Source organism: Artemia sp. Qi Xiang Cuo, chromosome 20 (assembly GCF_049724085.1).
Source record: "Artemia sp. Qi Xiang Cuo chromosome 20, ASM4972408v1, whole genome shotgun sequence".
Taxonomy (NCBI): Eukaryota; Metazoa; Arthropoda; class Branchiopoda; order Anostraca; family Artemiidae; genus Artemia; species Artemia sp. Qi Xiang Cuo.
The window spans coordinates 38,702,889-38,725,771 of record NC_142813.1 but is presented as its reverse complement, the minus strand read 5'-3'; the positions used below and the strand labels follow the sequence as shown (position 1 = coordinate 38,725,771).

At 36.6% G+C, this 22,883-nt stretch overlaps 1 protein-coding gene across 2 annotated transcripts in view; it reads right to left on the bottom strand.

Annotated features, from left to right (window-relative positions):
- The window catches only part of kermit (PDZ domain-containing protein GIPC-like protein kermit), a 176,047-nt gene that overhangs the window by 8,140 nt on the left and 145,024 nt on the right, over window positions 1–22,883 (bottom strand). For both annotated transcript variants that reach the window (XM_089105726.1, XM_089105727.1), the window contains exon 7: window positions 22,170–22,251. In XM_089105726.1, coding sequence (XP_088961852.1) covers window positions 22,170–22,251 — 82 coding nt within the window. The remainder of the gene's footprint in view (window positions 1–22,169; window positions 22,252–22,883) is intronic.

Below are 22,883 nucleotides of genomic sequence, written 5' to 3'. Positions count from 1 at the left end.
AAAATGAAGATATTTATGCAGCGTTTCAACTATCTATGGCTAAGTTCGCTAAAGACAAGCTATTTTCTTGCGAAAACACACACACTCAGAAAAAAAGTTCAATTTTACTTTAGAATCTACACACTTAGGCTTAGTTTAAGATATTTATGCATAGTTTTAACTAGCTATAGCTAAGTTTTCTAAAGACAAGCTATTTTCTTGCGAAAACACACAAAATCAGAAAAAAATGTTAAATGTTCCTCTAGTACCTACGCAATTAGGCTGAAATGAAGATATTTAATCAGAGTTTCAACTAGCTATGGCTAAGTTTGCTAAAGACAAGCTATTTTCTTGCGAAAACACACAAAATCAGAAAAAATATTGTTTGGTTAGGTTAAGTTAGATTAGGTTAGGTTAGCCTACGTACGCACGCATATAGGTTAGGTTAGGCTAGGTTGGATTAAGTTAGGTTAGGTTAAGTTAGGTTAGGTTAGATTAAGTTAGGTTAGGTTAAGTTAGGTTAGGATAGGTTAGATTAAGTTAGGTTAGGCTAAGTTAGGTTAGGCTAGGTTAGCCTACGTACGCGCGCGTACGTAGGCTAGCCTAGCCTAACCTAACCTAGCCTAACCTAATCTAACCTATCTAACCTAACTTAACCTAACCTAACTTAATCTAACCTAACCTAACCTAACTTAACCTAACCTAGCTAATCAACCTAACCTAACCTAACCTATATGCGCGCGTACGTAGGCTAACCTAACCTAATCTAACTTAACCTAACCTAACAATATTTTTTCTGATTTTGTGTGTTTTCGCAAGAAAATAGCTTGTCTTTAGCAAACTTAGCCATAGCTAGTTGAAACTCTGCATAAATATCTTCATTTCAGCCTAATTGCGTAGGTACTAGAGGAAAATTGAACATTTTTTTTCTGATTTTGTGTGTTTTTGCAAGAAAATAGCTTGTCTTTAGCAAACTTAGCCATAGGTAGGTGAAACTCTGCATAAATATATTCATTTAAGACTAATTGCGTAGGTACTAAAGGAACATTTAAAATTTTTTCTGATTTTGTGTGTTTTCGCAAGAAAATAGCTTGTCTTTAGCAAACTTAGCCATAGATAGTTGAAACTCTGCATAAATATCTTCATTTTAGCCTAATTGCATAGGTACTAGAGGAACATTGAACATTTTTTCTGATTATGTGTGTTTTATCAAGAAAATATCTTGTCTTTAGCCAACTTAGCCATAGATAGTTGAAACTCTGCATAAATATCTTCATTTTTAGTCTAATTGCGTAGGTACTAAAGGAAAATTGAAAATTTTTCTGATTTTGTGTTTTTTCGCAAGAAAATAGCTTTTCTTTAGCAAACTTAGCCAAAGCTATTTGAAACTCTGCATAAATATCTTCATTTTTGGTCTAATTGTGAGGGTACTAAAGGAACATTGAACATTTTTTCTGATTTTGTGTGTTTTCGCAAGAAAATAGCTTGTCTTTAGCAAACTTAGCAATATATAGTTGAAACTCTTCATAGATATAATCATTTTTAGTATAAGTGTAAGTTTACAAAAGTAAAATTTAACATTCTTTCTGAGTTAGTGTGTTTTTTCCAGAAAATAGCTTGTCCTTATTAAAAATAGCCGTAGATACATGAAACTCTGAATAAATATCTTATGTTATATTCTAATTGCGTATTTCCTCATCGAAAACTGAACATTTTTTATGATTTTGTGTGTTTTCGCAATAAAATAGCTTGTCTTTGGCAAACTTAGCCATAACTAGTTGAAACTCTGCATAAATAACTTCATTTAAGAATAATTGTGTAGGTACTCAAGGAACATTGAACATTTTTTCTGATTTTGTGTGTTTTCGCAAGAAAATAGCTTGTCTTTAGCAAACTTAGCCATAGCTAGTTGAAACTATGTATAAATATCTTCATTTTTAGTCTAATTTCGTAGGTACTAAAGGAACATTGAACATTTTTATGATTTTGCGGGTTTTCACAAGAAAATAGCTTGTCTTTATCAAACATAGCCATAGCTAGTTGAAACTCTGCATAGATATCTTCATTTTTAGTCTAATTGCGTAGGTACTAAAGGAACATTGAACATTTGTTCTGATTTTGTGTGTTTTCACAAGAAAATAGCTTGTCTTTATCAAACTTAGCCATAGCTAGTTGAAACTCTGCACAAATAACTTCATTTTTAGTAAAATTGTGAGGGTACTAAAGGAACATTGAACATTTTTTTCTGATTTTGTGTGTTTTCACAAGAAAATAGTTTGTCATGATAAAAAAAATCCAGATCTAGTATAAATTACTCATTAATAAATAATATTTGGGTCTAATTACGTAGGTACTAAAGGAACATTGCGCATTTTTTCTGATTTTGTGTGTTTTCGCAAGAAAATATCTCTTATTTAGCAATAATAGCAATATCTCGTTGTATATATGTATAAATAACTTCATTTTTTAGCCTAATTGCGTAGGTACTAAGGGAACATTGAATATTTTTTCTGATTTTGTGTGTTTTCGCAAGAAAATACATTGTCTTTAGCAAACAGACAAAGATAGATGAAACTATGAAAAAATAACTACATTTTTAGTCTAATTGTGATGGTACTAAAGTAAGATTGAAAATATTTTCTGATTTTGTGTATTTTGACAAGAAAATAGCTTGTCTTTAGCAAACTTAGCCATAGCTAGTTGAAACTCTGCATATATATCTTCATTTTTAGTCTAATTGTGAGGGTACTAAAGGAACATTGAACATTTTTGCTGATTTTGTGTGTTTTCACAAGAAAATAGCTTGTCTTTAGCACACTTAGCCATAGATAGTTGAAACTCTGCATATATATCTTAATTTTTAGTATAATTGCGTAAGTACTAAAGGAACATTGAACATTTTTTTTGATTTTGTGTGTTTTCGCAATAAAATAGCGTGTCTTTAGCAAACTTAGCCATAGCTAGTTGAAACTCTGCATAAATATCTACATTTAAGCCTAATTGTGTATGTACGACAGGAACATTGAATATTTTTTCTGAGTTTGTTTGTGTTTTCGCAAGAAAATAGCTTGTCTTTAGCAAACTTAACCATAGTTAGTTGAAACTGTGTATAAATATCTTCATTTAATCACAATTGATTAGTTACTAAAGTAATCTTGAAAATTTTTTCTGAGTTTTTGTGTTTTCGCAAGAAAATAGTTTGTCTTTAACAAATTTAGCCATAGCTAGTTGAAAATCTACATAAATAGAGAAATTCTTTAACCATTTAGGGTTAACTTACCTTTTTAGGGATGAGAATTTAGGGTTCTCCTACATGCTGAACCTGAAAGTGTGTTCCCTGACATACTGGATCTGAAAGTGTAATTTCAGAAAAATTCTTTAACCTTTTAGGGTTAACTGACCTTTTTATGGATGACTATTTAGGGTTCTCCAACATGTTGAACTTTAAAGTGTGTTCCCTGGCATGTTTAATCTGAAAGTCTAATTTTCGTGGCTATGTACTATTCTAAATAATAAAAACGTCTCAGGCTTAAGATAATTTCAGAAAAATTCTTTAACCTTTTAGGGTTAACTTACCTTTTTATGGGTTACTATTTAGGGTTCTCCAACATGCTGAACTTGAAAGTGTGTTCCCTGTCATTTTGAATCTGAAAGTCTAATTTTCTTGGCTATGGACTATTCTAAAGAATAAAAACGGTTGAGGCTTAAGATATTTATTGCTTAAACATATTTAAAACGTTTGAAAAAAAATAATTACATATTTAAAAAAAAAAATCTTAATCCATTTGATATGAGGAGGAGCAAGTTTAGGACTTTGGATATCTGATGCATTTTTCCATGTCAGGTATCTTTTCCGGTATCCATTTAGCGAAATATCTAACTTCATCTTCTGGGTAATGGACTGAATGCAGGTATTTCTCACATTTGAAGTCTTCTAAATTGAATAATGCTATGTTTTTATCACATTTTTCTAGTAAGAGTTTATCAGTTGGCGCGTGTCCTTAACATAAACAGCTTGCACACCGAAAAAACTGCATATATCCTGAATTTCCTCTTGTACATGTTTTATTTCATAGCCATTTTCATTATGTGGTCGCATGGTTTTAGCGTAAAAGCCATTTCGATTTATAAAATTTAGTGTTGGATTCCATCTGTTTTTCTCGTACTTATACATATTGTATCTGATGTTCCATTTATAGCAATGAATTTCACGTCGTTGATTGTCTAGGAGTAAGAAAGCTGCTTCGAATATAATGCCAGTTGCGGAATATTTCAGACCAATATATTCTGTGTAAATCACACCAAAAATTATTATATCTGAAAAAAAAAAGTTTCTAAATTCAATTTCACTTCTATTTTGTCACTATTAAAAGTGCTAACCCCCTCCCCAACAAAAATCATGGATTCACGCCCCCTCCCCTAAATTTAGGAAAATTGTTATAGCTAAAATCGCTAAATTTCGAAGAGAAATGGTTATACACTGAAGTAAGAAACAATTATCTTTTCATTTCTATTTTGTCACTATTAAAAGTGCTAACTCCCCCCCCCGAAAATTTTTTTTTCGGCGCTTTTCGGAGCCACAGCGCATCCCTGTGGTGCTTCTTGGGCCCCGCATCGCTTCCCGCGTTGCTTCTCGGGCCCGTGGCGCATCCCCGTGGCTCTTCCTTGACCCGTGGCGCATCTCTGTGGCACGTCTCTGACCCGTGGCGCATCTCCCCAGTGCGTCCCGAACCTTGCCCCCCCAGCCCACCCCGGCCCCCTCGGCGCCTTCCGGGCTCCGGGTTTTTACATAATGTCCCAAAAAACCGGATTGTTAGGCGGCATAAGTCGATTTCGCCTACTCCCCATACAGGTTGTCTATGACCCCAAATGAGCCTAGATTATTTTTAATCTCATGTCTGTTCTGTTTCCAAGCGTATTCTCTGGGAAACAGTACAATTAAATTCGAGAACCGTTAATTCTTATTCAGGAATGTCTCTCCATCACTAAAATATTGGCAAGGCTTTGTAAGATTGAAAGTTATTTTAAAATATCCTTGCGAAAAGTAGGGGATCCATATGTGACAAATAGATAAATGTGAATTCATGCATCGTAGTTTTTTCACTCAAAATACGTAAGTCATAACCGATCCAGGAACCGATTTTTTTTAGATCTTTCACAGCGTTATTCTTGAATGCGTTCCGTTTAACCGACAAGTACCAAATTATGTTTTAATAGTTTGACGCTCCTTCGGTATATGTGTCAGTTCAGGCTGTTTTGACTCTATATGAATTAGGAAGGGTAACGGGTCTGGTGCTTGATTCTGCAAATGGTGTCACATACATCGTTCCTACATATGAACATTACTCATTGTCAAATGATATTATATGTAGGGTTGCCACCCCAAGTGATTTATCACTATTTCTAGTGACTTTCTTTATAATGCCTGAACACAAAATTATTAAATCAGCACATAAATCACTAGATTACTGAAGAAAATCACTAAATCAACCTAAGAATCACTAAAATCTAGTAATTTCTTTTCATCGGTTGGCAACCCTAATTATGTGACTAGATGTGACTATTATGTGATTTATGTGAATTATGTGACTATGTGACTATTTGGTCAGACTTCTTCTTGAGAGCGGCTCACTGAGCCCTTCAAAATCCTGCCTATATAAATCGGCCTAGTTTCTTATTTTTAGGCGTTTCTGTTCTTTTCTGGTTTTAATCTGCATTGTGCACGCCTTGTTTGATGCATTTAAAGTATTAACGGTATTTTTTATCTTTCCATATCCTTTTACGATAGCTGGTATTTACCCTACCCCCAGAAAAAACAGCCCACGGAAAATAACCCCCACGGAAAAGAACCCCTGAGAAAAGACATGGAAAAATACCCCCTCCCCACAGCGAAAGATATCGCATCCTTTTGAATCTGAGAATTACAGCTCACTGAGCCGTTCAAAAGCCGGCCTATATAAGTCAGCCTAGTTTCTTATTTTTAGGCCTTTCTGTTCTTTTCTGGATTTAATCTGTATTGAGCATGCCTTGTCTGACGCATTTAATGTATTAACGCTATTTTTTATCTTTCCATATCCTTTTACGATAGCTGGTATTTACCCTACCCCCAGAAAAAACACCCCGAGGAAAATAATCCCTGAGAAAAGACATGGAAAAATACCCCCTCCCCACAGCGAAAGATATCGCATCCTTTTGAATCTGAGAATTACAGCTCACTGAGACGTTCAAAAGCCGGCCTATATAAGTCAGCCTAATTTCTTATTTTTAGGCATTTCTGTTCTTTTCTGGTTTTAATCTGTATTGAGTATGTCTTGTTTGATGCATTCAAAGTATTAACGCTATTTTTTATCTGTCCATATCCTTTTACGATAGCTGGTATTTACCCTACCCCATAAAAAACACCCCGAGGCAAATAATCCATGAGAAAAGACATGGACAAATACCCCCTCCCCACAGCGAAAGATATCGCATCCTTTTGAATCTGAGAATTCCAGCTCACTGAGCCGTTCAAAAGCCGGCCTATATAAGTCAGCCTAGTTTCTTATTTTTAGGCATTTCTGTTCTTTTCTGGTTTTAATCTGTATTGAGCATGCCTTGTTTGACGCATTTAATGTATTAACGCTATTTTTATCTTTCCATATCCTTTTACGATAGCTGGTATTTACCCTACCCCCAGAAAAACACCCTGAGGAAAATAATCCCGGAGAAAACACATGGACAAATAACCACACCCCCCCCCGACAGATAACGCCTCCTGTTGAATCGGTGACGTACACCTCACAGAGCCGTTCAAAAGCCGGTCTAGTTTCTTTGAAGAAAATCCCCCCTCCTAATACTAAACGTTGAAAATGTGTATATTTAGTCAAACATCGAAGCATTGATCTGAGCTATGATTCTTTTTCAGTTATCCAATAAATAAAAACATGTTTTTAGTCGTGTCCTTTTGAATCTGTGAAATCTTTGGAAACTAAACTGCTAATGAGCAGGAAATGCTTTAAAAAGGGTCAGAGCTAATTATATGCCTCGCACCGGAGAGACTTGTGTCAAAACAGAACGGTATTTACATTAAAAATTGACAGAAGTCAGTAGACACTAAATCACAATAGAGAAAAGTCAAACTTTAACGAAAAGAAAATTATTTCTTTTTGCGAGAATTTGATTGTAAAACAATGGGGGATGGGGTTAGGGTAAAAAGAATATATTTTATGTTTTCCTAGTGAGTATAAAGATTGTAAAGTGAGGTTTGTATTGTATGTGGGGGGGGGGGGTTTGGGGTAAAGGAAAAAATTTACGTTTTAGCTGACAATACTGGAGGATGTCCAAGGAAAATTCGTTTGAAAAAAAAAAATGTACTTACATGGTAAATTGAAGTTGCCACGGCTTCTAATTCATCAATATTATCCATTGTTGTTTACACAGCGTCAAAATACTTTCTGATAATTTAATCACATTGCATGCCCGTTATATACGAAATCTCAAGGGCGAATTGTTATGTAACGGGGGAATCATATGTAAGCAGGCCTCTGATTGGCTGAGAAGGAGGATGTATCCGACTCGCTGATTGGCTGAGAAGGAAACACGTGATCTAACTGTTTCCGGGAAAGTCATAACATTGGCGAGAGCAACAACAACAAATACTATTTCTGGACACCATGACATTCGCCTCGAGCATGTACATGACCAAAACAACAACAAATACTATTTCTGGATCATAACATTCGCTGAGAGCGTGCACTTACAACAACAACAAATACTATTTCTGGACACCATGACATTCCCAATCGATTACGCAATCAAGTTCTCGGAAATTCACTTCCCCCTTGAGTCCTAGATCAATAACATTTGCCCCGTTAGAATTCAATGCGCATGTGCAACCTTCGTCCCCGAGCTATTACACATAGAAACATCAAATAAATCGACCTTGGAAAAAGAGGTCATTGACCCCATTAACCACGTGTTCTCCCTAGGGACTCTATGACCATATTGTTTCATAATTCCCCACGCTCGTGAATCAATAATTCCCCCATCGATTATGTAAATCACCCCTCATGCCATTACACGTGGCCAAACAACAACAACAGATCGATTGACCTTGACCCCCATTAGACTCGATCGATAATCCTTGAATCGACCTTGGAAAAAGAGGTCATTGAGCGATTACGTAATCTTTCTCCCTAGGGACTCTATGACCATATTGTTTCATAATTCCACCCAGACGTGAATCAATAATCCCCCCATCGATTATGTAAATCACCCCTCATGCCATTAAACGTGGCCAAACAACAACAACAACAGATCGATTGACCTTGACCCCCATTAGACTCGATCGATAATCCTTGAATAAATTATGTCCCGTCAGCATTAAACTAAATTGTAGATGGCAGCACATGTGTTCGTACCGGGGCTTTAGGGTCACCTCTACTGCTGTTGCGTTAAACCATTCATTCTCGAAGTGCATAGATATGAAAAAAAAAATTAGAAAAAAGGAGGTGCTAAGGAGAGAGGAGAACTCAAGTAATAGGCAATTTAATTTTCATTTCGGGTTTTAACGGCACTCTTGAATTTATTAAAAAAAAAACCTGTTTTATTCTATTGAATTCCTCTTTTTTTTAATACCATATTCAAAGTCATTTGAAATGTGATGGGAACTTCTACCTGCTTTAAACCCACTTTGTTCGTTACAATTCAGCTTTTTTTTATCATAATGTGCCGTTTTTTAAGCTGCCGTTTTTCTATAAAAAAAATACGCCATTTCCATTCAAAACTGCTGATTGGGCGTAGTTGTACACCTTAGCACCCATATGGAACGGTTAATCCAAATACAATTCCCGAATTGAAACTGAAGGGCTTCTCCTCTTCTTAAAACCTTATTTGAAATATTTTAATGAATAATGAAATTTATAACTTATAAATCATAAAATTAAGTATATTGACATCTGCACATAAATAAATTTCAAACAATTTATGAATTACATGTGTTAAAGAGGCCTTTGAATGTTTCACCATAAGGAATATGCCCTTCGACTTTGGAAAAAAACAAGAATTGTTATTATTTTTCTCCAAATTTCGTTATTTTTATTTAGTCGTCAATTTTATTATGTTTAAAGGACATCATTTTATTTTTTGAAGGGAGGGGGGAGTGGGAAGAATACTCAATCTTCAGATAATTTTATAAAATTTTTCTCACATTTTTTACGAACTTCCGAGCCTTTGGGTAGTGTTTTCTCCCGAACGACGTCACCTGCTCACACTGTATTATTCCTTAGGATTTAATATGCTCATGGATAAACAAAATGATAATTTTACCTTATCTCAGGTTTCAGGATATGGTAATAAACGCATCTCTCTTATGGAAATTTTTAATTATTTACGGAAAATTTTTTAATTTTTACGGAAATTTTTCTATAGCACTTTTTTCTATAGCATTTACGGAAATTTTTTCCACCACGATAAAAAAAAGATTAAAATGATAAAAAAATATCCACCACTATAACTACCAATAGAATATTTATGAAGGAGGGCATGAGGTAAAGAATACTACTCCTTCTACTCCACGTATTGTATACTCTACCCCCCCCCCCTCATCTCCCTCTTCCGCCCGATATTGTTATTTTAGTAATATTTCTTCTGTAATTTCCATAACTACACTTCTGAAACTTAAGCCGGACAACTTTACTCGTATTTCCAAAATTACCATTTGTTTCAACTATTTTATATGCTAACCTTAAGCTTAAAATATTATCTTCTGTTGAGCCCCATTTAATTTTCAAAAATACTGAAACACAGGAACTAATGAATTTCAGCTAGGAGTAGTCAACCCTTTAATTAGCACATTAAATTATTGATTCTTTCTTTTGAAGTCCTGTACTTCCTATATCTTCATTATTTGATAGAATGTTCTTATGACCAAAAATTCACAATAAATAGAAAACAAATTAAAGCTTGAACTTTGAATATTTAACATTGTTTATGCTATATAACATAAAAAATGCTTTATTAAGTTTTACAAAAACTGAATATACATTGCGCCATTTCAGTTTACGATGAAGATTTCAGTCTCAGCATAAACAGTACCGAGCAAAAATAATTTTTGAAGGGTTTCAGCAATTGTAAAGTTGTCGAAGAGACGATACAATCGGCCAACCACAAAGAACATTAAAGCTCCACTCATGGGGCATAGGAGCTTCTGTGAGTGTATTAATGTTGCAATATGCAGCATAATAAGGCAGGACTCAGCGTAATTCGTGAAGTCTGAAAATTCCGATACCACACCGGTCCCCCCCCCCAAAAAAAAAATATCCGCACCTTATTCACACTTACTTTTATTTTTTCACCTCATATATTTTAAAAAAATCATATAAAATCCTTTTTTTCCTCAAATACAAAACAAACTTTCATTGTTTTTTTTTTTATATGCAATTTTTTTAATACACTGATCGCACTCCTCAGCCGTCGCGTAGGCTTTTACATTTTTGAGTAGTTTTAAGAAGGTAGCATCGACCTCTAAACCATGGGACATATGTCTTTTTCTTTTCATGCCAAACTTGGCCAGCATAATTGAGGTAAGGGTCACACTTTTGAGCGAGTTTCTGTGATCTGTGTTAAAATCTTTTTAAGGTTGAAAAGAACCGCTCTACAACAACGTTCGAAAATGGCAAGGTCAGGAGGAATTGGACAATGCTGATTATGTTAGAGAACCTCTGAGTACCATTTGGTGTTTTTACAGAAGCCTCGTGACGCCAAAAATCACAGACATCTTTCACATTTGGAAGGTCAAAAACAATTATCTCCACCATTCCTCTACTATCTTTCTTCCATCCCACGACGGTGCACTATATCTCTGTAGAATCTTTTGGAGAAGACCAATTGCACCTATGTCCAAAGCTTTCGTAGGGTCAAGGATTTTGCAAAACGTAAACAGTTTGTCCTCAAACGAGAATTGCTGCTTGGTTTGCTTCACCGCCTCCACATATAACTTACGAGCACATTCATAGATGACTTTCACTTCACGTTCATCTGCTTTTGTACTCGGATTTGACTACAAGGTTCGAAGTGACTTTTGAGGTGCCATTCTCAAGTACACATCTTCAGCTGAAAGGTATTCACTTGCTTTGTCAGGGTCGAGATTCAATGGTGAGGTTGGTCTATTGTAGCTAGTCTTCATGAAATTTATTGTCAGATTTTTTAGAAGTATCTCCACCTCTAGTTTTATTTTATGAAACAAAGATTTTTCACATTGGAAAATAATATTAAAATCTGTTAACAGCTCCAGCACATAGAGCTGGAACTCAAGTTGAATCCGAAACAGTGGATTTTTAGGGCTTGCGATGCCCTGTCATTCGCGTGAGTTTGATCTTCAGCTGCTACACCCTGAAAGTAACTACTAAGCGCATCCCAATTATGCAATAGTCACTCCACACAGAGACAGAAGAGACAGAGACAGACGTCCCAAGAGACAGCCAACGTGTCTGACCTGGGGCAAGCACATTCAGGACTGGGGGGTCTGTAAACTTCTGGTGCAATTCAAACTCAGAGCGTTTTTTTGGGCCCTCATGCTGAAGTGAATATATACTGTGTGGCACAGATCTTCCAATTGCTTTGGCAATTGTTTGCAAGCATAAGAAGCAACTAAATGAATTGAATGCCTGCTGCACTTGACAAATATCACAGATGGGAGTTTGTCTTTGATTCTGCTCCCAACCCGAACATAGTATTACACGTGCCCGAACAGAATCCATCCCAGTTCTCTGTGGGTATATTTTCATCTTGAAGAACATCGCAAATAAGGTTGAAAAAGGTTTCCGCTTTCCCATCACAACACTCAACCATTTCTAGGAGATCTACTTGTATTTCAAACTCCTTATTGCAAAACAAAACTGCAACAAATATTTTAAAGTTTCGCCTTTCTTAAACTAGTTATATTTTTTTTATAGAATTATAGAATTTTTTTTTTTTAATCACTAAGAGAATAGTCCACCCGTTTCGCTAATTTGAAAATCCTTCTCCTGTAAAAAAAGAAAATCTAGAACAATCAAAAATCCGAAAAATATCCGTTTTTTATTTAAAATCCGACAAAATTCAGACGTCTGACACAATTTTTTTGTCTGATAAGAGGGCCAATAATTCGACAATTTCAGAAAAATCTGACATAGTGGAAGCACTCATACAGGGATATTCTAAAAACAATAAACAAGGACTTAAGCATTACATGTGAAAATAAAACGCACAGAAAAGATGTATTCTTGACTAAAGTAAACTTTTTGGAGGACCAACGGTCAGTCATATAGTGTTTGGCAACAATTTGATTAATCGATATTACGGATCAGTTTGTTTTCTAACTCTTGGATTTGCCAAAGTTCAATAACGCAAATTGTAAATAAATGGTATTTATATATATATATATATATATATATATATATATATATATATATATATATATATATATATATATATATATATATATATATATTTTTTAATTTCAAATCATATGAAATCAAAGAATAAAAATAAACTTCGTTATATAAATGAATATCATACAAACCCAGGTTTGGAATTACTGGGGCTCAAGAAAAGAGAAAATAAACTTCTGCCTATTCAGAAACAGCAGCATGTCAATGATTTCCCCTGAGAGTCGGTTCCACCTTTCGGTGATTATCTCACCAGTCTTGGAAAACACTCTTTCAGAAGGGACACTGGTATGAATCCCACAGACATGAATTTCGTTGCAACTTCGTACAGGAGTTTTTGAGACCTCATTGCACGAGACTTCCCCCACTTGAGTGGATCAGTTTTTCTTGAAAGTATTGGCTCGCTATTAAAAATTTGCAGAGCCATGATAGATTTGGCTGCTGTCGAAGCATCTACTGTATTCACTGTAAGGACTTCATCGTGTGAAACAAACAAACTGGCTTGATTCTGATGTGGCTCTATTGTAGGTATTGTGATGGCACTTGTATCTTCTGATAGAGATTCAACGACCAGCAATGCCAAATCTATCTCGTTTGCAAATTTGCTCTCAACTTGGAGAAGATCGTCAGGTGAATTATAAATTTTCTTGAAACGCGGGTCAAGATACTTGGTATTTTTGACGGGTGAGACCTGACCAAGGTTTTAAACCTACAATGCATTTTATTCAGCAAAGCCTTTCGAAGTTCATCAGCCACATCTGAGAATCAACCAAAATCTACCTGAACAAGGCGTCTCAAAATCTTAGACAAAGGCAGGACTTCCGAGATGGAGGGATATTTTTCACAAGAGAGCTCATTAGTTGCCTCTTGAAAGGGTGTAAGCACCGCAATCACGTTCGAAATAATGCTACACTTACTATCTATGAGTAAGAGGTCTACTTCACCAAGAAGCGCAAGCGAACTTTAAATCTTGTAGTCTACCTCAAGATAATGAGAAGCAAATTCCATCTAGTTATCAAATCGGGTTTCAGTTTTTTCGTGCAAACGATGTCAATAATGATTTGAACCTGGCGCAACTTGTCGGTAGCTACACCACTACGTCTGAAAAAAATGACAATATTTCTAGCCTTATGAACGAGAGGCAACAATTCAGCAGTATTAGTAACAGCATCCCCCACAATGCAATTTAGAGTATGTGTGGAACACCTAACATCCTTTACGGCCCGAACAACATTTGCCCAATTATCAGTTGCTACAGCAACAACTTTTTCCTTAATCCCCCACTCAGTAGTGATTTTCATCAGGTGATCCTGAATAGCGTTGGCAGTTTGCCTCTCTTCAATCTTGGTTGTAGCAAGCACGTTGCCACAGAGGCAGCCCTTCTCATCAATGAAAAGGGCAATGACAGCCATGAAACAATCAGTTGCCTGGGAGGTCAATATATATGTGGTAAGGGAAATATGTCGTACTTTTTTTTATAGAGCCTCTTTCAATTTCTTGCAGTTTCAATTCCTCCACAGTATACATTTTTTGTAGAAGATCTCTTGTCACCTTGGCTTGGGATGACAGAGTATATTTGGGGTAAAGACCCTGCATCAGATCAATAAACCCAGGATTGGACACGACAGAGAGGGGATGCATATCTTTAGTAATAAATTTTCACTGTTTTAGGGAGCTTTGCACTGTATTCGGTCTGTAAAATTGAGTCAATTCTTGGTAGTTTTGCACTTGGTTCTTCCGAGTCAATCTTGTCACTCCTGTCACAAGTAACTTGGGTAGGGTCACTATCCTGGCTCATTGGTCTGCTGAAATTTTGACTATTTGAAGTGGTAATTGAGCTAGAAACATGTTCATCATCAGATTGACAAGAATCAGATTCAGGGTTAAGATTGGCACCCCCTGCTGATTTACTGCTTTTTATGCTTTGAAATTATTTTTTGTCCTTTGTCTTCATATGAGCATTAAGGTTGGTGGTACTCCCATAAGTAGCAACAATTTTTTTGCTTATTTGTCACCTTGGAGACTTTGATACATTTATAAAATACTCCCACAGAGGACTTAGCATTTTTTTTAAACTAGTAGAGACCTGGACGGGCTGAACCTACAATGTATTAAAAATTCAGTGGCAAATAAAATCCACAACTATGGGAAGGAAGTGTTTGTACTGGATGCCTTGGGACTACCAGCTATTTGATATGGTATCCTATAGGCTACCACTCTTTGATCTCTACTCCATAGTGCAACTACTGGCGGTACCGCTAGAGTCTAGTAACGTGATTGAGCGATTAAAAGGGTTCTAAAATTTCTTCACGTACTGGGGCTGCAACCATTATGTGTGTGAAATGTGTTCTGCCTTTTCGAGAGCCAAACTATTGGGCCCAAGGTGCCAAAGTCTGTGTCACCACCGACAACTCTCTAACTATCTCTTTGGAGGGTAAACGAACCCTCCTGGCGATATATTAACGGCGGTACTTCTCGAATACTCTTTTTCTACCCCGCTCGGATTCGGAGAAAAAAATCTCACACGGTTAGAGAAAATAACTCAGTTTTAATCTCCAAATGTCCATTCCGACAAAACATTGAACTTTGGCCAAAAATGAGCAAAAATAAAATCAAATAATCTACTAAGCGTGAAACTACCACAAATCAGTCTCGATAAATAAATGAAACCCAAAACGAACAGAAATCAAGGCAGCGCAATCGCGCTGCCTAAGGAACGAACGATGTTGGCACAATGTATTATTTATTTTTTTGTTTTTTGTTGTTTTTTTTCCAATACCAGGGCACTTCGTGTCGAAGGAGTTGTCGTAGAAACTTCGAAAAGGGTCCATTCCATTGGAAATTGGAGTGGCTAGTGCCCTTTTTAATAATCGAAAGTGATTTAAGGGCAGCAACTAGCCCCCCCCCCCACTCCCATCATTCCCCCAAACACATCCAATCAAAATTTTGAGATAACCATTTTGTTCAGAGTAGTTGATTTTCAGATACAAAATATATTTTTGAGGAGGACACTCCCCCAAAATCCTCAGGGAAAGGGTTTTAAGTTATGCCCTGGGGACATATAAGAACGATGTTATTTATTATTTAGGTATTATTTATTATTTTTTTGCTTTTAGAGCAGGGCACTTCGTATCGAAGAAGTTGTCGTAGAAACATCGAAAAGGGTTCATTCGATTGGAAATTGGAACGGCTTGTGCCCTTTTTAATAGCCGGAAGTGATTTGAAGGCGACTAACACCCGTTCCACGCCCACCAATTCCCAAAACACATCCAATCAAAATTTTGAGATAGCCATTTTGTTCAGCGTAGGTGATTTCCAGATAGAAATTATGTTTTTGAGGAGGACAATCTCCCACAGCCCTCAGGACAAGTGTTGTAAGTTATGCCCTGGGGGCATTTAAGGTTTTTTTATAGAAGGCGTTGTCATAGAAACTTCAAAAAGGCTTATTCGATTGGAAATTCAAAGGGCTAGTGCCCTTTTTAATAGTCGATAGTGATTGGAGGGCAACTAACCCCCCTCTCACATCCACCTTTTCCCGAAACACATCCAATCAAAATTTTGAGATAGCCATTTTATTCAACGCCGTTTTAAGTTCTGAAAATTAGGTCTTTGAGGATGACAACCCCCCCCCCCCCCACCCCTCGGGGCAAGGGTTTTAAGTTGTGCCCTGGAGGCATATAAAGTAAGTAAGTAAGTATGACGGCACTAGACCCTTAAGGTCAAAACCGGCGGTGCTGATCTCTGTTTCGTGGCCCTTCAGCCAGGAAGTGCAATGGGGGGTTGAGGGCCAGCCATCCTGCTTGTGTGTGGGGGGGCATATAAGGTTCTTATAGAACGCGTTGTCGTAGAAATTTCAAAAAGAGCTCTTTTGATTGGAAATTGAAATTGCTAGTGCCCTTTTAAATAGTCGAAAGTGATTGGAAGGCAACTAACACCCCTTCCACGCCCACCTTTTCCCCAAACAGATGCAATCAAAATTGTGAGATATCCATTTTGTTCAAAATAATTGAAAGTTCTGGAAATTTGGTTTTTTAGGATGATAACTCCCTCAGAGCCGTCAGTGCCCCCCCCCCAGCCCTCAGAGCAAGGGTTGTAAGTTATGCCCAGGGGGAATATAAGTTTTTATTGAAGTCTTTGTCGTAGAAACTTCAAAAAGGGCTCATTCTAATGAAAATTCAAATGGCTAATTCCCCTTTTATAGTCGAAAGAGATTTAAGGCCAACTAACCCCCCTCTCACGCCAACCTTTTCCCCAAACACATCCAATCAAAATTCTAGATAGCCATCTTATTCCACGTAGTTGAAAGTTTTGGAAATTGTATCTTTAAGGATAACAACCTATCCCCCCCACATCCATCAGGGTAAGGGTTTTAAGTTATGCCCTGTGGGCATAAAAGGTTTTTATTGAAAGCGATGTTGTAGAAACTTCGAAAAGGGCTCATTCAACTTCAAATTGAAAGGGCTAGTGCCCTTTTTAATAGTCGAAAGTGATTGAAGGGCAACTTCCCCTCTCTCACGCCCGCCATTTCCCTAAACACATTCAATCAAAATTTTGAGATATCCATTTTGTTCAACGTAGTTGAAAGTTCTGGAAATTAGGTCTTTTGAAAATAAGATTTTCATTTTCCAATTAGGTCTTTTGAAAATAAGCCATTTCAATTTCCAATCGAATGAGCCCTTTTTGAAGTTTCTACGACAACGCGTTCATTAATAACCTTATATTCCCCCAGGGCAAAACTTACAACCCTTGCCCTGAGGGCTGTGGGGGGTTGTCATCCTCAAAGACCTAATTTCAAGAACTTAAAACTACGCTGAATAAAATGGGTATTTCAAAATTTTGATTGGATATGTTTGGGGAAAACGCGGGCGTGAGAGGGGGGTTAGTTCAATCCAATCACTTTCGACTATTCAAAAGGGCACTAGCCCTTTGAATTTCCAATCGAATGAGCCTTTTGTGAAGTTTCCACGACAACGTCTTCTATAAAAACCTTATATGCCCCCAGGGCATAACTTATAACCCTCGCCCGAAGGCTGTGGGGGAGTGTCCTCCTCAAAAACATAATTTCTATCTGGAAATCAACTACGCTGAACAAAATGGCTAATGGCAACTTCTTCGATACGAAGTGCCCTGCTCTAGCGGAAAAAAAATAATAAATAATACATTGTGCCAACATCGTTCTTACATGCCCTCAGGAAATAACTTAAAACCCTTGCCCCGAGGGTTGTGGGGGAGTGTCTTCCTCAAAAACATATTTTCTATCTGGAAAATAACAAACCTGAACAAAATAGCTATCTCAAAGTTCTGATCGTATATGTTTGGGGAAATGATGGGCGTGGGAGGGAGGGCTAATTTGCCCAAATCACTTTTGAATATCAAAAAGGGTGCTAGCTACTCACGTTTCCATTCGAATCAGCCCTTTTAAAAGTTTCTATGACGACTCCTTCGATACGAAGTGCCCGGGTATGGAAAAAAAAAAATAATACATTGTGCCTTTACTTTATCTTTCTTTACTTAGGCAGCGCTATTGCACTGCCTATGAAATTGTTTTTTCGTATGAAAAAAGTGCACGACATTAGAAGTTGAAATGATCAAATGGAGATTTTTCAATTTATTACTCAGCCATGCTCAATATAAGATCTTAGAGGTATTTTTGAGTCTTAGTGAGAATGGCTACAACACTTTGAAATGTTTTCTGCATCTTATTTGTAATAATATACTCACTGAAGTCGAATTTTATTTTGGCTACAGGTCTTTTTAGTGCAATTAAATAATAATAAAAAGAGTTTCTTCAAATAGAATTAAAACTTGAAATAAATAGAAATTATTCCATACACGAGGGGGTCCACTTCTAAGTAACCCACTCTTCATGCTAAGGCTTTTAGCGCTTTTAAAATCGTTCTTGAACAATTGGGACGAAAGTACAAACTTTAGCGGGGCTTTATGGAGGACGAAGATATACCCCCACCCTTAGATACAGAATAATTTCTGTTCATTTTAAGTTGTACTGCTGCTCCTTGCTATCAGCTGAAAAACTTTTTTTTTAAGTTCTGATCAGTTTTAAAATAATGCCGGAAAATCTGCCTAACCCTTCGTTGAAAATTTCCTCCCATGAATAATTCCTCCATAGGAAGTTCCTCCTTTGTAAAACCATCCCCAGGAAAATTCCGCGAGCAATTCCTTCTTCGCTGAAATCCCCCCCCCCCTGGAAAAAATATCTGGACAATTCCACCTGAAAAACTCTACTTAGAAAACTTTCATTTGAAAAAATACTTGTTTTGACGTAAGTTCTGATCGTTTTTCAAGTCATACTAGAATCTCCCTTCTCTCCATGAAAAATTTTTTCCTGGAGGTCCTTTCCTCAATGAAAAGTTTCTCCCACAGAAAATCCTGTCCACAAGATTTTCCTGAAAATTCTGTCCACAGAATACTACTACTACTACTAACAACTCACCCCAGCACCAAGCCGCCTGAGGCCAACACAGCTACGCACGCTCCTCCTCCATCCCAATCTATTCGAAGCCTTCCTTTTTACACCCGCCCATGGACTTCCCATTTCCTTTAAATCTTTCTTTATGACGTCCTCCCACCCCAGACGAGGACAACCTGCTTTCCGTTTAGCCCTAGACGGTTGGTTGAAAAGAACAATCTTCGGCAATCTCTGATCCTTCATCCTCACAACGTGCCCTAGCCACCTCAACCTTTCTTTCATTATAGCCATAGAGAGTGGTATTGAACCACATTTTTCGTAGAGCCTATTGTTTGAAATACGGTCAGTCAGCCAGGTACCCAGAACAATCCTTAAGCAATTTCTCTGGAAAACTTCTAGCAAATCTTCATCCGCTTTTCGGAGCACCCAATGCCAACCCCGCTGAAAAGTTTCCCTAAGAAATTCCTCCGGGACATTCCCACGTGTAAAATTGAGTATCCAAAGAAAAAGTAAGACAAACAAAAGAATTTCTTATAATAATTCTTATAGGAAATCCCCCTGCATAATTTATCCTTGAAAGCTCACTCCTAAAAACTTCCTTCCCAATAGAAAATTTTCTCCGTAGAAAATCCCCCCCCCCTCGCCCTCGTAAAATATCTGTATACTTCCCAATAACAGATACCATGCGTAAACATTGGGCAAATTTTATAGCTTACTGTAAATAATTTCTAAGACCAGACTGGCGAAGTATGACAAGATGAGAAACAACTCAAGCAGATAAAACAACGAGGACATTTCCAGCCCGTGAAAAAGCAAAAATACAGTGCTAAATATTTCGGCATAAGATGGCTGGCCCCCAACCTCCCATTGCACTTCATGGATGAAGGGTCACGTTACGGAGATCATCACCGCTGGCCTGGACATTAAAGATCTAGTGCCGTCATATTTAGTTTTACCTATAGCACCTTGACACCTTTTCCACAAGCAATCAGTTCCGGATCCCAAAAGTCAGATATGTGTCAATTATTACCAACTCAAAATGAAAAGTTAACAACGAATGGTACTATAATGAAAAGTTCGGATTGTGAATGTTATCAAATCAAAATTAGCCAAGCAGACTCTGTCACTTGGAAGTTAAGATAAGGTAACCTAGCTTAATTGTAACTATACATTTGTAATATATATATATATATATATATATATATATATATATATATATATATATATATATATATATATATATATATATATATATATATATATATATATATATATATATATATATATATATATATATATATATATATATATATGCATACATATATATATTTGCTTGTCTTTTGTGCTTTTGCACACCCTTCCTGCTTACCTCCCCCGACATGATTTCAGTGCATGATTCTCAATACTCAAACTGAAATACCATAAATTCAAGGGAAAATCATAACGGATAAAACCAGAGGAACTGCAATTTTTTACTGAAAGCTAAAAAAATGGCTTCTTAATAATTGTTTTATTGAGGTTTAAGATAACTTTAAGGAGATTAGCTTCTTAAGAAGCTAAGATTAGCTTGATTATTAACTCTATTAAACGGCATTCACATTCATGTATAGCTGAGTTCGTGCCTAGAAACGTGTCTAGTCAGATATCTATGTCCAGATTGCTACCATTCATACCTGAAATTTCGTGTTTGGTCGAAAAAGCCGAGAATCCAGCTAATGAAGCTAGAACTCTATGTCCAGAATGGTATATGGAACTAACCAGGAAGCTAATATCGTACTTTGTTTATCATTGGCTCTTGAAGCAGTGTTTATAGGAATATTGATCTAGACTCCCATGCCTAGATACGTGATTCGACAAGCAGACATGTTCAGACCACTTCCATTAACATGTGAAATTTGGTGTTTGGGTGCATCAAGCTATCAGCCAAGCATCCAGCCAGAGGCGGATCTAGGATTTTTTTTTTGGGGGGGGGAATGCAAAATAGGTTTATACAAAAAAAATTCAGGGGGGGGGGCAAAACAGGTTGATCCAATAAACTTGTGTTAGAGAAAGTTTAATTAACGCAAACTTGAGTTAATTAAGTAAATTACACTATTTTAGGCTATGCTAGGGGGCGCCACCCTCGCCCCCTCTGGATCCACCACTGCATCCAGATTTGTACACTAGAAGTTTATGTTTAGGACTGTAAACGCTACGGATCCAGAAGCTTCTATTATCACCCAGTCGGCCGGCCACCCGGCCGGTATTTTGACAGGCCGTGTTTGCCTTGGCTTCTATGTCCTGGAAGTTCCCGTTGTCCATTGAAAATTCTGCACTTGACGGTACTAAGTAACAGCGAAGCATCTCGATCTCGAAGCTAAAACTCTGGATTTTGGATTGCAAATTCTACTAATCAGGAAGCTTTTTTGTCTCATGTTTATCCTTTATTCTAGAAGCAGGGTTCAGGTGCATATCTAGTTAGACTTCGAAGGCATCCCTGGTTAGGCATATAAGTTTAATTAGATCTACATAACAACACCACCTTTAATGAACAACATTTTAGTAATAATTGTCCATCTTTGAAATAAAATTCATTCATCACGTCACCTAAATCTTTTGTGCATAGTATTTATTTGCAAACAATTATAAAGTAGGAAGCCAGGTTAGCACAGTATCGGCTAAGGAAGCATATACAGTAACAAAGAGGTGTTTGCCTTTGAAAAAAAAAAATTATAGATGAACCATTAAAAACAATTAATTATATTAAGGTTTGATTGCTTGAAAACAGGTCTTACGTTTGAAAACAGGTTTAAAACAGGTCTTACGTTTTTTTTTTTTTTTTAGCTGAATATTTAGTAATTTTATAGTTTTGTGTTATTAAAAACAGTTCTTGAAGACTTGTAACGGCTTTATTAGGGCAAAAACTATGGCAGAACCAAAGGAAATACGCCGAAGGGGACTCGATTGCGAAGGGGGCACGTTTTACGGAAGTTTAAGTAAAGTAAAAATGCTGAGGAAAGTAGTTGAGAATCGGGGAAATATTGCAATATTTCCCGGCATTCAGAATTGAGAGTCTTTTGACCTTAGTTTTAAAGACATGTTTATGCCAATTAATTTTTGCACACTACATAGATCAGACTCTGGATCTACTTGTGCTGAACACTTGGAACATGACTCACTTCTATGGTAGATATTACACCAAGAACCTTACCCAGAAACTTCTGTGTTTAGATTTTTGGTTCAGTTATAGAAAAAAATCAGCAAATAAATTGAAGAAAATATATGAGCCAAAGAGCACAATGAGAAAGCCCTTGAAAGTTTCACTGCTTGCGTTTAACATTCTTAGTGTTTAACTAAGTGTTTAGTGTTTAACTTACCTAAATCAGTGTCGTTAATACCCATGAAGCTCTCAAGAAGTGAATTTATTTTTTCTACAGCGGCTTCTGATAATGAGTCAGGCTAAAAAGAAAAATGAAAATTTAAAAAAAAAATAATAATAATGCTACAGAAAAACTTCTTTAGTCCCCATCTTGAAGAAATATTTCAATTTGTTATGCTTGTTTTTAGATTTGTTTTAAGCTTGTTTTTAGATTTCGGGAGGCACTATGCTCTATAATCTCTCCAAGCTATGGTTTAAAGTCATGCAAATTATTATGTATTCATTAAAACGAAATCATTAAAATAACTATTAAAAAGCTAACTGTTAACTCATTAAAATTTAATAGCTCCACTCCAAATATCAAACAGTTCGTGGTAACGAACTGTAAGTAAGGAGCGACCCGGCTCAATGGTAATCGAAACCCTAAAAAGCGGAATTTTGAAACCAATAGATATATCACAAGAATCAGATTTTGATGCTGATTTCAAATATATAAGCTTCATCAAGTTTAATCATACCCATCAAAAGTCACGCGCCAGAGAAAAGTTGGCTGATTTTCGAAAAAAGGGGGATAGGCCCCGTAAAAGCTATAGAACCTTAATGAAAATCACACCATCATATTCAGCTTATGAGAGAACCCTACTGTAGAGGTTTCAAGCTCCTATCTATAAAAATGTGGAATTTTCCTTTTTTTGCCAGAAGAAAGATCACG